This window comes from Dunckerocampus dactyliophorus, chromosome 10 (assembly GCF_027744805.1).
Source record: "Dunckerocampus dactyliophorus isolate RoL2022-P2 chromosome 10, RoL_Ddac_1.1, whole genome shotgun sequence".
NCBI classification, from domain to species: domain Eukaryota; kingdom Metazoa; phylum Chordata; class Actinopteri; order Syngnathiformes; family Syngnathidae; genus Dunckerocampus; species Dunckerocampus dactyliophorus.
In genome coordinates this window covers 10,336,289-10,348,790 of record NC_072828.1, presented here as the reverse complement: position 1 = coordinate 10,348,790, position 12,502 = coordinate 10,336,289, and the positions used below count along the sequence as shown (strand labels likewise).

At 40.6% G+C, this 12,502-nt stretch overlaps 1 protein-coding gene across 3 annotated transcripts in view; it reads right to left on the bottom strand.

Moving 5' to 3' along the window:
- Positions 1–12,311, bottom strand: part of suco (SUN domain containing ossification factor) — a 50,130-nt gene extending 37,819 nt beyond the window's left edge. For all 3 annotated transcript variants that reach the window (XM_054789449.1, XM_054789450.1, XM_054789452.1), the window contains exon 1: positions 12,052–12,311. In XM_054789449.1, the coding sequence (XP_054645424.1) occupies positions 12,052–12,104 (53 nt within the window). In that variant the 5' untranslated portion in view covers positions 12,105–12,311. The remainder of the gene's footprint in view (positions 1–12,051) is intronic.
- Positions 12,312–12,502: the final 191 nt, after the last annotated feature.

Below are 12,502 nucleotides of genomic sequence, written 5' to 3'. Positions count from 1 at the left end.
CAGTGTGCCCAGGAGGAAAGTTACGGAAAGGACCAAAACACAGCAAAATACTGTGAAAAACATGTTATCATGAATGTACCTGTTACTACATGTTTACAACATGTATGCAAAACCATAAACCCCTGTTGGGAGTTTTCTGGAGGTGTTTTCATAGCCGTCTCTGTAGATGGCATAGGTGTGTCGCATTACATTCAGTAATGAGCTGTCTCTTATCTTTTGTTATATCTTTAGAACACATAGAAAAGAGAAAGACGTGTGTTCATGTCTCACATCAGGATTGTGGATGATGGGCAGAATTACAAAGTTTTCCTTTAAGGAGGGTGCTCTTACAGTGCAAACAGACAGATGGTCATAAAACAGAACGGCAGTCTTACACACGGTACAACCCAAAAGATAAACAGTGCAACACGTAACAGGTACTCAACAACAATTAACTATGTGGGGATCAACGACTAAGTTTTAACAGCAAACACGCACCTTTAATTGTCCTGCAAGGCATGCTGGATACCCCAGCAGTGGCGACTCCCGTTGACGGTACAATATAGTGAGATATTAGAAGTACAATGGCGTGCACATTATTTTGAAACTAAGCGCACACTTACACTGAGCCCAAGACACACCATCAATGTTGTATGAGGCAAACGTACGTGAGTCTACCGCTGCATGAAATGAAACAAACACCTGTAAGTCAAGAACTTCATGTTGTGTTCTTGATTACTACAGTTTAAAAACACAATAATGTTGCACATTTCCTATATTTTACCTGAGCACTGAAAGACCGAGTTTTGCATCATGGTCAACTTTGCAAATTAGCCATGATGTCATCTAGCCCCACCCGCCTCCTCTCCCCACCCACCCCCTAAGGTGGGAAACGCTGAATACCACACTAGCTAAACCTGTCGGGCCTCCTCATTTACAAGGATCCTAACATGACCATGCCAGTACTGTGACGCATTGCACTCGCTTGCAAAAAAAAAAAAAAATGACACAGGAGTCTTTCTCCCGAGGCCTTGAGTGCACCAGCAGGAACACACAAACACACCTCTATGTGCCAACAAGTAACACTGCTAGTTGTGTACCAAATTTTGTGGCAATTCGGCTGAATAGCCTAAAGTTATATTGGTTATTTGTAGAGTTCAAATGCATCAAACTGATGGGTTAATCGTCGGGGGTTTAATAACAGCGCCACCGGTGTATTTGTCAGAAAAATAATAGCACAGACTGCTCAGCAGGGGTGCGTGTTTTTACACATTTTCACAGTTTTGTGCACAGAGGTTCAGGAACAGAAGTCTTTTTTTTTTTTTTTCAGTGTTATCCAAGTGGTCGAATAAGAGACAAATAGATCGGTTTCTGCTATATTGTAAATGCCAAAGAGAAACTGTCTCTAAAAATGACTGAGCGGTGCAAAGACCAACAGTCACATGGTGGTGGGATGCCAATGATGCCCTGGTCCTCTCAGTCCCACAGGGATCAAAGAGAGGCTTGCCAGAGTGGCATCGGGAGCATTGGGATCAGCACATCGGAATAGGGAAACAAGGAGGCAGTCATGTGGTTTAATGCAATTTGATAGGAAAAGCCACTTTGCCAGAGGTGGGGTGTGTGGACACGATAATGCCTGTGCGCTTTCTTAGGCACAGCGGGGGTAACCCCCCCGCCCCCCCCAAAAAAACTCATTACACCTCGGTACAATGTATTCTGTATGATGTACTGCAGTGTGGTAAAACTGTACTGTGGATGTTCCAATGCAAACTGTGGCCTCCTGATACATGACGCTGATTTTATTGGAGATTCTGCCATTCCAAACCTACAGTATTCATCCTAGTTTGGGAAATAAGATGACAGGAAACTTTAGCGTGTGATGCCAGCCCTATAAGTCTTGAGTGGCAAGCTCCCGTCAAGTTCTAGCTTGCTTTGGAACACAACGTTCCCATGCAGCAGTATGGACAAGTCCTCTTTGTGGTAATGACCCCCCAGCTGGGGGTGTGGAAAGATGCTCGCACACTCAAACAGGACGAAAAGTAAGCGTGCTTGCAGCGAAAGGTAAACAGCAACGAGCAAGCGAGGGGGGGATGGGAAGAACATTTTCTACAGACTCAAAGTGAAGAAACCACTGACTTGCGTCTTTTACAACAGAAATCCTGCATAACAGCCACATCTGAGGTTTTTACACAGAACCCAGAGAGGTGATAAACTGCAGCCACTGCGACACAGCATATACATAACAGCAACAATTGTTTCCAACACAACAATCGCACACAGAATTGCCGAATTGGGCGATAAAAACAAAATCTGTTAAACGCAGAATCTTGCAAAAATGGACATAATGAGTGAAATACTGTCATTGTGAAGAGAAGGAGCGTTTGTGTGGGGGAAATATTTCCCCGTCAGATCACTCAATCGTGGTGGAATCTCATCAATAACACTAGCCTGCGCCCTCCCGAACTAAACACTGAAACACCAGCAAAAGTTGGTGAAAAAACTTGGAAACTCCTCTATTATGGAGCGTGAATGAAAGCTAGCAGGGTTAGCTTAGTTTAGCAGAGCATGATAGTGCGGCTCTATGAATGTGTTTACACTGTGTTCAAACCAGTGTTTTACGATGCCCGCTGACATCGTGCAAGTTATGAGTGAAATAACGACGAGATTATTCTTGGTCGTAGCTCATCTTAACCGTCAACAGCCACTCTCAACACGTCCAACACACTTCCGGCCTTCAAAATAAGAGCGCTGTTTGCCACATACTGTCTAATTGTAACAAAATAAGGGTGTCATAAAAAATGTCTTATATTAACAGCGCAATTGGAATTGCATTGGTGACTATGTCTTCCTTAACCACAAGCACAGACATTACAGTTTGTTGAGGATTTTGTAGCAATGTGTGCAGAGCTCACATCCCATTAGAAAAGTTCGCCAAGCTACATCCATTTCTGAAATACTGGGCAAAATTGGTCAATGAGGTATTGCATCAATAAATGTACAGATTTTTGCATTTGCTTTTACTGTCACAAAGTACACACTCAATGCTGGTAAAATAAGTGTGAAAAGGTAAAACAAAAAATTTAAAAAGACTTTTAAAAAATTTTAACAAAAAAAAACTCAATTTGGAAAAAAGTAAAACAGAATTTGGGTTGCATGCCTTTTTGAACAAGTCGTATGCACACAACAAAGTGTACTCAAATGCGATCACTCAAATCAATCGCAGCCCTTAAGGCCATCTACTCGTGCATGTGCGACCAGATAGAAGTCCACGTCCCGTATAGAGTTGACAAGGTACGCACTTTGGCCCTTATTACCGTGAGAATGAAAAATAGTCTGTGGCATGTGGAGTCAACTGACGACAGCTTGTCATTGGCCAAGCCTATCGATGCCAGCGTGTGTGATCGCTCAACTTTCTTCTATCTCATTACCTCTGACTTTTACGTACGTGCTAACTTACTTTTTTAAAGTGTCACTTAACAACTATGCTCTCTTGTTATCATTATAATGATTGTCTTCAACACACTAGTTGTGTGTCTAAGTTGTTGAACATATACACGTAGTGTACGCAGCTTTGAGATAGTGACTCTCTCCAACAGATAGCTCGTAAGCATCTCACCAAAGAATATTTGCTTCAGCTCTTAGTAGTTTATATAACTGTTCAATTCAAACATGAAGCCTGTATTTAATGACAAATGACCACCATATAGAATTGAACAATTCATTTCCCATGTACAGCAATCCCTCGTTTATCGCGGTTAACTGGTTCCAAACCAGACCGTGGTAAGTGAATTTCTGCGAAGTAGGATTCAATATTAATTAATGGAATATTTTCATAGTTAGAGCATAGAAAACATGTTTATGACTTTCTACATATGTTTTTTGACCACTATTAGAGACATGTAGACATGAAATAACACCCCTATAGTCACCTTTACACTCCTATTATTCTTTAACACATTGCTAATGTGCAGGCTACGGGATCACTGCAGGGACACAAGAGACGGCCACGGCTTTAAGCATAGCATGCTTTCAAGCTAAGCCTCCAAGATAGCCTCCAATTGATCTATTCTAAACATAAAAGGGTTTCAAACGGAGTGGTGAAGGAGGACAAAGTAAGAAGCCAAAAACCTACCAAACGGAATGGGAGGAGAACTTTTTTCCCCACTATATCGTGTCAGACATGACATGGCTGACTACAAGCAGCATTAAGGTAATCTAATGAAATGTCATGTCTCATCATTGTTTTGTGTCATCACCGATGACTTACTTGCCTTTCAATATTTTTTTTTACTAATAATGGGCTATAGTCAACCACAAAACAGTCATCGTTTATTATTCATTACATTTTTGAAAAACCAAGATAGCATGAGGGAGAGATGTGAGGGACGATGACTGTAAAACAGGCATCAAAACAATTTCAGGTTTGTGTCAAATCGTACAAAATTTGTTTCACACAATTAAAAGCAGGTCAGATTAGCTGGCATGGCCAATAAGGTGTGCCTTGTTTCTTTTGCCGAAGCTACCAGTTAATTTGCCAAATGTATTGTTATTATTGACAAACTTCTGCTCCACCGTCCAGCCCGGTAGTTGACAGTAATGCACAAATGAGCTTGCCAACAAACATTAATTCCAAAAGAAGAATACAGGAGATGGACACCAAAGAAGAAGAAGGCAGGCCAATGTGTGTGAGAGTAGGGGGTGCGAATGGCCACTGGGATTGACTTGCATGTGAAAAGAGGCCAGTATTGGAGTTATAATGTATATGATGCCACCAAAGAGGCCTACAAGAAGCTAGGGACAGAAACAAGGTGGTTAGAGAAGACATTTGCCATTTATTGTTCAAGCATTTATCAGAAATACAGTGAAAATGAGAGGAAATGTAAACTTTGCCCCAAAAAAAAAAAAAAAGTTAGTCTGGAGCCCTGAATTAAACAACCGCCACTCTCACAATCCACCTTATCAATTCTTTCTGTAAACACGGGCGGCCACAAACACTCTCTGTCTACCTATTACAAATAAAAACTACTACTACGCCAGATCCCGACAAAGACTGCTGCCAAATGAAGTAAAGACGATTGAAGTCATTACATTGCTCGGCAAGCTGCTACTGTTAGGAGTTTGTTTACAGGCCAATAAGCAAATAAAACACCGTTGGTCAACTTGTTGACACCCGGGAGCACTAAACAAAATGTACAAACTTGAAGAGTCAGCTATGTAAAGAAATGCAAGCACTCGGGAGCTTGATTTGCTATGCAGCAGAAGGCAGGAGGAATACAGAGACAGTCGACAGAGCTCAGTTTGCTCAGCAGTCTCCATGGCCAGTGGGCAGGAACAATCGACTGCCAGTCCGGCTCAGCCTCCACAGCACACAAAACTGGATCATTCTGGTCTTGCTTGCAACTTACAAGACCGACCTCATGCAGCTATAGAAATTCCAATGCAACTTCTGGATTTTTTAATTTTTTTTTATCATCACCACAAATAAGTGTAATTTTCATTCAAACTAATTCAATTCAATTCAATTCGGATTTTGCCAGTTGTGTGGAACTGATTATTGATGCATCGCTTCTTGAAGCTAAAGAGCCAAAATGGAGAACACTACTTGGCTGCAAATTGTGCATATGTACATACGGTGTACATACTGCAGGTGTGTTGTGTATGTGTGTATGTATGTATAAACATGCCAGTGACCTTCAAAAAAATACAAGCATGTATCAAGAATGAAGACTAATCCAGATTTTAAAAACACATACTTTTCCTACTATAAATCTATAACTCAAACGTTCCCTCATTTGCCAAATGACTGGGCATCATTTCATTGTTCAGAATTCCTACACCAAACAAAAAACAACAACAACAAAACTGTCTTCAAACTGTGTTATTATGACACCCCCATGGTGCTGCTCCACCCCCATTCAGTGGAAAGCAGATAGCACTCAGAGAGCCTCTTCTTCCGTTTCACCGCCATTCACTTTTCGGTGTCAAATTAAAAGGGTGGCAGCGAGGGACGCGAGCGCTGTGAGTGACACTGCTGCTTATGTAACGGCTTCCTCGTGTAGTCGGGAGCGCTTTTACGACGTTGACCGAAGGCATAGTTCTTTTAACGAGCCTGCTTCCATCTCTCCAGCGTGAAGGAGAAAATAACACACGCTAATAAAAATTCCAAAAGCGATCCTCGCAGTTTATGAGAAGTGTCACCTATAGGTTTGGAAACATCTTTGACATGCAGATGAAATAATGAAATCTTGTGAAGTAATATGTTTTGTCTTCCAGTGATGGACTTTGAAAGGTCTCATATTTGTTTTAGAACTTTGCATGCATGACCTACGCATGGTGCTTTAAAATGTTGAAGTCCTTTCCACAAATTGAAATAAAAACTAAAAATGTTTAGTTGAAATAATGACGGCTGTTATAGCTCAACCTACTAATCATTAATGTTGATGTGTAGTTATGTAAAGACACATAAAATAGCTGGCAGATAGCTTTATATTTACGCTAAAAGGACTACCGGTCCCTTGATGCTTTGCGTGCAAAAGCAGGTCTAAATTAGACGATGTTTTGAAAGAAGTCATATGCAGCGATCCTGTTTTGATCAGACAAATCTTAAGTAACTTTGATGAAATGTAGAATTATTACAGCCTCTGCTCGGACATTTAACAGGGACAGCTGTTGAACTCAGACAAAAAACAGAACAAAACAACAACAACAACAACAACAACAAAAAGAGGGACGCTGAGAACACCGAGTGCAAGGCTTATTGTGTGCGTAAAGCATGTCATGTACAGTTCCAATCCTGCCTGGCGCACTGCCACTTCCATATTATCATTCACAGTAGCAATGCCAGAATTCTGGCTGCCCTCTTCCTTACACATACTTCACACCAGTTTACGACAAATTTACTCCATGGCACGCAAAATTGCGTACCTGTGCAGGGACAAATTTTGCGCAAGTGTCAACATGGCTTTACTGACAGATGACAGAGCTGCTGAATTTAACATGTGTAGCGAAGCCCTTGTATTTTACGGCTGTCAAATGATTACAAATTGTAATCATGATTAATCACCATTTGCCACTATGTGTGAAATATGCCCATTTTGCTGTATTTTATGAACAAAAAGACTGTGACACAATTATACATATATGTATGTATTAACAGCTCCAAATGAACTGAAAATTTAAATCTAAAACATAGCACACGTCTGAAAATGTATTTGCCTAATGCTAGTCTCTTTAATAGTCGCAGAAATTTTGAATCACTCTTTAATCGTGTTATTATGAGCCATAAAGTGTTTCGACACCACGAAACTTAAGCTGAATTCACGTTTTGAGTGTAGATGTATTTTTGGGGGATTTCCAAGTAAACTTAAATTCAGCAAATTATACTTCCGCAGTAAGAGTTATATCAGTGAGAGATAAGACTATCCACTTAGTGTTTTCTTGTCTTTCCGTTTATTTAGACCACACATACCCGTATAATAAAGACGTTCTTGTGATTTTTAGCATGTCAGTAAATGCACCTCCCTGTCGTCATGTGACAATGAGGAAGTGTCATTTCCAGGACGAGCAGACTCATACGTGTTTGTGAGTTGGAGATACATACAGTATATGATGTTGGAATTGCACTGCTGTTGATGTTGATGTGTTCAGATCAAAATAAACCTATAAAAGCGCAGCAGACTCTGTGTGACTCTGTGGGGACGCTACTGTGGCTCTGTGTCTGCTGTCAAAACAGAGAGATGTGGCTTGACATGATGCTACAAAATGTTAACGTAATTAATTAAATCAATTAGTTACCGCCGTTTTTTTCCTTCTCTTAGTGTCATGAAAAGCAGCAACTTCAAAAGCAAGAGTTTGAGCGCCTCTTCTATCAAAAGTAGACTCATAGGTTTTTCCCAGGTTTGGTGCTCATAAACCGGCTCTAGGGACACAGGTTACTAGTGGTGTCTCGATCCGATGTTGACATCGGGACGATATCAGCAAAAAATGTTTCAAGTGTTCTTTCAATATGGTTTGACTAATAACAGGCCTTAGTTAACCACAAAAGAGCGATCATTTATTAATTCATTGTTTTGTTTTTTTTTTAAACCGCGATAGAGCGACGGATAACTGTATTGTTATTGGGCGATATTCAAGGCTGCAATATTGGTATTGTATCAGACGTGAAAAAGTTGTATCGAGACACCCCTACAGATTACTTTTGTGTACGAGAGCGCATCAAGAAAGCCAGCGTCAGGTCAGGGAGACAATTTCCTCCTTTCTTGTGCAGCGAGGCTAACGCTCCACAACCCTTGCTTAGTCATGATGCCGCTGATTACCAAGTGTCTCCCGTCTCGGGGGACGTCATGTTAAATCCCAAGCTGGTCAATTAGCTTCAGTTATATCTCATCAGTGATAATTGGGGTGTGAAATGATTGTAATCTAATAAGCCTGTGACACAGGGATGGAATCACGTGACGCTGCAATACATTTGACACTTTTACAATATGTTTTACATTGATACCGCAAACCCAAGCCTGAGCTAGCATACTAAACAATAGCACAGCTCTTTCTAATAAATTAGCACAAGGAGGCAGCATACATTGTTGCAATGATAAATAGCAAATAAAGCTAAATAATCAAACACATATCCATCCCCAGGGGTTCTTAGAATAAATGTTCAGTCCACTGGGATGTGTGAGAGTTGCCACAGAGAAGGCAAAAAGGTGTTTTGCATTGGTAATGAAGTGTCTGTGCGTCACTTCATGCTCATTAGCTCGTTTGCGTCAAAGTGGAAAAACGCAAGCAGAAATGAAACAAACATGCGAGGCTTGTATCGCTCTGTGCTGGTTTGCAAGCACTGCCAGCTGCTTGGTTATTGATTTAACCATTTAGGTGAGTGTTAACACTACACTTACAAATACATCTTAAGGAGAGAGGTAGAAAATGTCGCCCAGTCCTGCTTTGCCTGCTTTCCAGTTAAATCTTATGAGTCTTGTCTAGTTACTTCAAGAACTATCCAAATCTGCTTGTCGTTAGAAAAAGGGCTTAGTGTGTCAAGCACCCTGACGTAGAGGAATTCGTATATAAGCAAACCAACTAGCTGTTTGTCTTAAACGTGTAAATCAACACTCACAAAATCAATCAATCCTTATCTGTTATTGATATAAGATATGTCATTGCTTCTGATGCAATGAGGAAACAACAACAACAACTATTCTTATCAGCTCGCCAACCAGCAATGACAAAGGTATGAGCAAACACGGAACTACACAAACCTTCCTGGAAATGTGTGTGGCAGAACTGACTATTTCACTACTATATTTGATTCAGGGATTTACCTGTGTCGCTTTCATAATATTTTCCATTACACACAGTGGTGTAGTTACAATCTGTATGTGTTTATGTAGTTTAGAATTAAAGTGGTACTTATCAACTTGTTAAGAAGTCTGATTTACCCTAAGGTCTAGGGTCACAAAGTGGGGTACCCAATTATGATGGGGGTACGTGAATAAAATGTAAAACGCCTAACACTCACAATTACGAGTGCGCCTGAATGCCTCACGCCGCAAGGAGCCCGGAGCAGGAAAGAGGCAGAGCGTGAAGTTGTTAATTGCTCTGTGCGCATCATATGAACAAATAAGTAAATTCGGTGATTATTTTGTGCATTAAGAGTGTTTCAACTTGAGGTTTTCACTTATATTGGTGTTCCAATTAATCCCCACATGGCGCAGGGGTGAAAACCTATCACTGTAGGTGGGGATTCAAAAATGATTCTTTATTGTTGGCTATTTCGGATACTATTAAAAGGGATACTTCAAAAAGGGATTTTTTGCCATGAAGTTGCATGACGTCCCCATCAGCATTCTAGTCCATTAACAGCGACTTAACCCCCACTTGGTCTCTTAAGTCCAGTTCTGGTCAGATTTCTGTGATTAAGTACGTAGTTCCGCTTAGTTGCTGGGGACAATTAAGTAAAGAGTTTGGCTTCTCGAAGCAACATGCGTTCAAAAGATGAATACATTTGCATCACAAAAATGCCTTCTCAAAAAAAATCAAACTTCACAAAATGCACACCTGTGCATTCATGTGTATGTGACGAAGACACTGGCATCTTCTTCCGCTGTGGAACGCATACGTAAACAAGATGGCCGCTGCGCTCCATCGCGGAAGTAGATGCATGCGTCTTCGTCACATACCCAAGAATGCACAGGTGAAAGTGTGCAGCACTACGGCGGGAGACAAATATAACGGCGAGCGTTTTGTGAGGGGGGGGGGTAAGTCGCTGTTAATGGACTACACTGCTGATGGGGACGTCATAAAACGTCATGTCAAAAACTACGAACTATCCCTTTAAGAAGGAGGCAGTGGTTCTTTTAGAGTTGGGACACCATGGAAAGATTTTATCAATATACGCGTGTCTGTCCAGAGGAACGTGGGTTTGCCCAAAGCAGGGATTTTGTCCAAAAGGGGTGTGTGTGTCCAAAAGGTTGTGTATGGTCTTCTTGAGTCACACAACGCACACAAATGATGGACATTTCATACTCAACAAGCAGGATCAAAACTGGAAAACTGCTATCAGTGCAGAGCTAGCTTTTTTTTGTAAGAATGGTACAATCAGGTGCATCGCGGAACTCTTCGGGTACAAGTTGCGGCTGCGTTCGCTGACACTTGGAAATCACAGGAAACACACCCAAACCTGCACATACAGCCTAAATCACGTGATATTTACAAAAACAAGCACTTGTTGCTCATAACAGTAAGACGATATTATAAAATATTATATACTTACTATAACAGACATCAATGTTAAACAAATGGACTTTCAGACAGATACTGCTTTATCAGGATTGTTTAATTTTCCCCTTCAATTTGGTATGAAATGAATATACAGAATTAAATCATAAGTGACTAGAGTGGAATAAAAGATATGTAGGATTATTACTTATCCTTTTATCCAAATGTCACCATGCAAAATACACACTTTTGACCTGGAATTACTATAAAATGAATGAACGAATTAATGATGTTGAATATTTCAAATGAATTAAGATAAAAAGTTGTTTTCTTTTTAAGTGTGTAGGAGTAGGGGGTACATGGCTGATCAAAAGAAGGGGTACATGACCGTAAAAAGTTTGGGAACCACTGCCCTAACATCTTAAAATGGTCTCTCTCATAGAAGTGGAATAAAAATAATGTAATTATATATATTTGGGGCGTATTGATAAGTTACGCATCTGCTGAGTCACTTATGGCGCCGCACAAAAAGTTTAAAAACAAACAAACTGCAACCTCGATTCACACCAGCATGCGATACTCCTTTCTAAATGATGACGATTCTTTCGATTTTACTTGACAAGCTGGACTCAAGCGCCTCTAAGAGCTACCGTTGGCATGATGGCCGTCATTTCCCTGGTCGAATTGTGGCATTTGTCAACTCAACTTGCATTATTTAACTTAACCAATGAGTCCGGACCAGGCTTAATTTTAGCCCCTAATTTTACATATTAAAAATAGCGTTTAAATCATGGTGGCAACTGAACCCAAAAATATTGCACACATTGCTTAACATTTTCATGAGTAATGTATTGCCAACATATAATTTACCAGATGAGAGAATCGTCATTTTAATTCTAAAGAAAATCGTGACTGATATTTTTTCCAAAATAGTTCAGCCCTAGTCAGCTGTTCAGACCTTTCATGAGTAGTTAAACAAAGTGACAACATATACCAACACTTAGATTTTCTTATATTTGTTATGTTCACTATCGGCCACTATACAGGTGATATTAGCTCGCTTGGATGGTATCAAACGACATTGCCAAGCTAACCTACTATAGAAAATATTGCACTGTACTGTATGGGACTTTAATTATAAAATTAAGTATAATTATTTTATTTGCCTTTACTGTCACTGTGGAACTCGCCGATAACGTTAGCGCTCTACTACATTGATGCCAAATGGACCCAAGCAAACAAGACAAAGCCAGGCGGCGTTGACGTGACGTTTTAAATGGTCCTCAATGACACTTGTAACTATGATGTGTCATGAAATTAGAACGTCTGAAGGAAATAAAGATGTGTGGTGACTCTTACCAGCACAGGAGAGCTACAATGAGGCACACCAACACAACACGCAGCCTCTTCATTATCTTCCCGCGGGGACCAACATCCTCGCTCTTTGGGGGCTTCTTTTTAAGGCTTCGCGAAAACAGCAGAAATAAAATAAACCTCTCCTTAAGTATAAATGAACGAATGTAGCTGGGGTCTATCCTTCAATGTGTGCTAATTAAAATTGTGTAGACCTTGTTCCCTTTTAGCTATCAAGAAGACTGCTATTGACGGCTAGCTGCTGGCTCTATGGCCAATTCGACCCCTCCTGCTGGCAAAGCGGCCAATCAAATGAGAAACAGCAGATTCGCCAGCCAATCAGAGGGGACTAAGCAACAACTGTGTTCAACAGCACCGCCCACTGGATTGAGTTGAACACTGTAGGACGCGTCATCTTTTCTCTTTTGATAACAACTTAATGATGTAACAGAGAAAT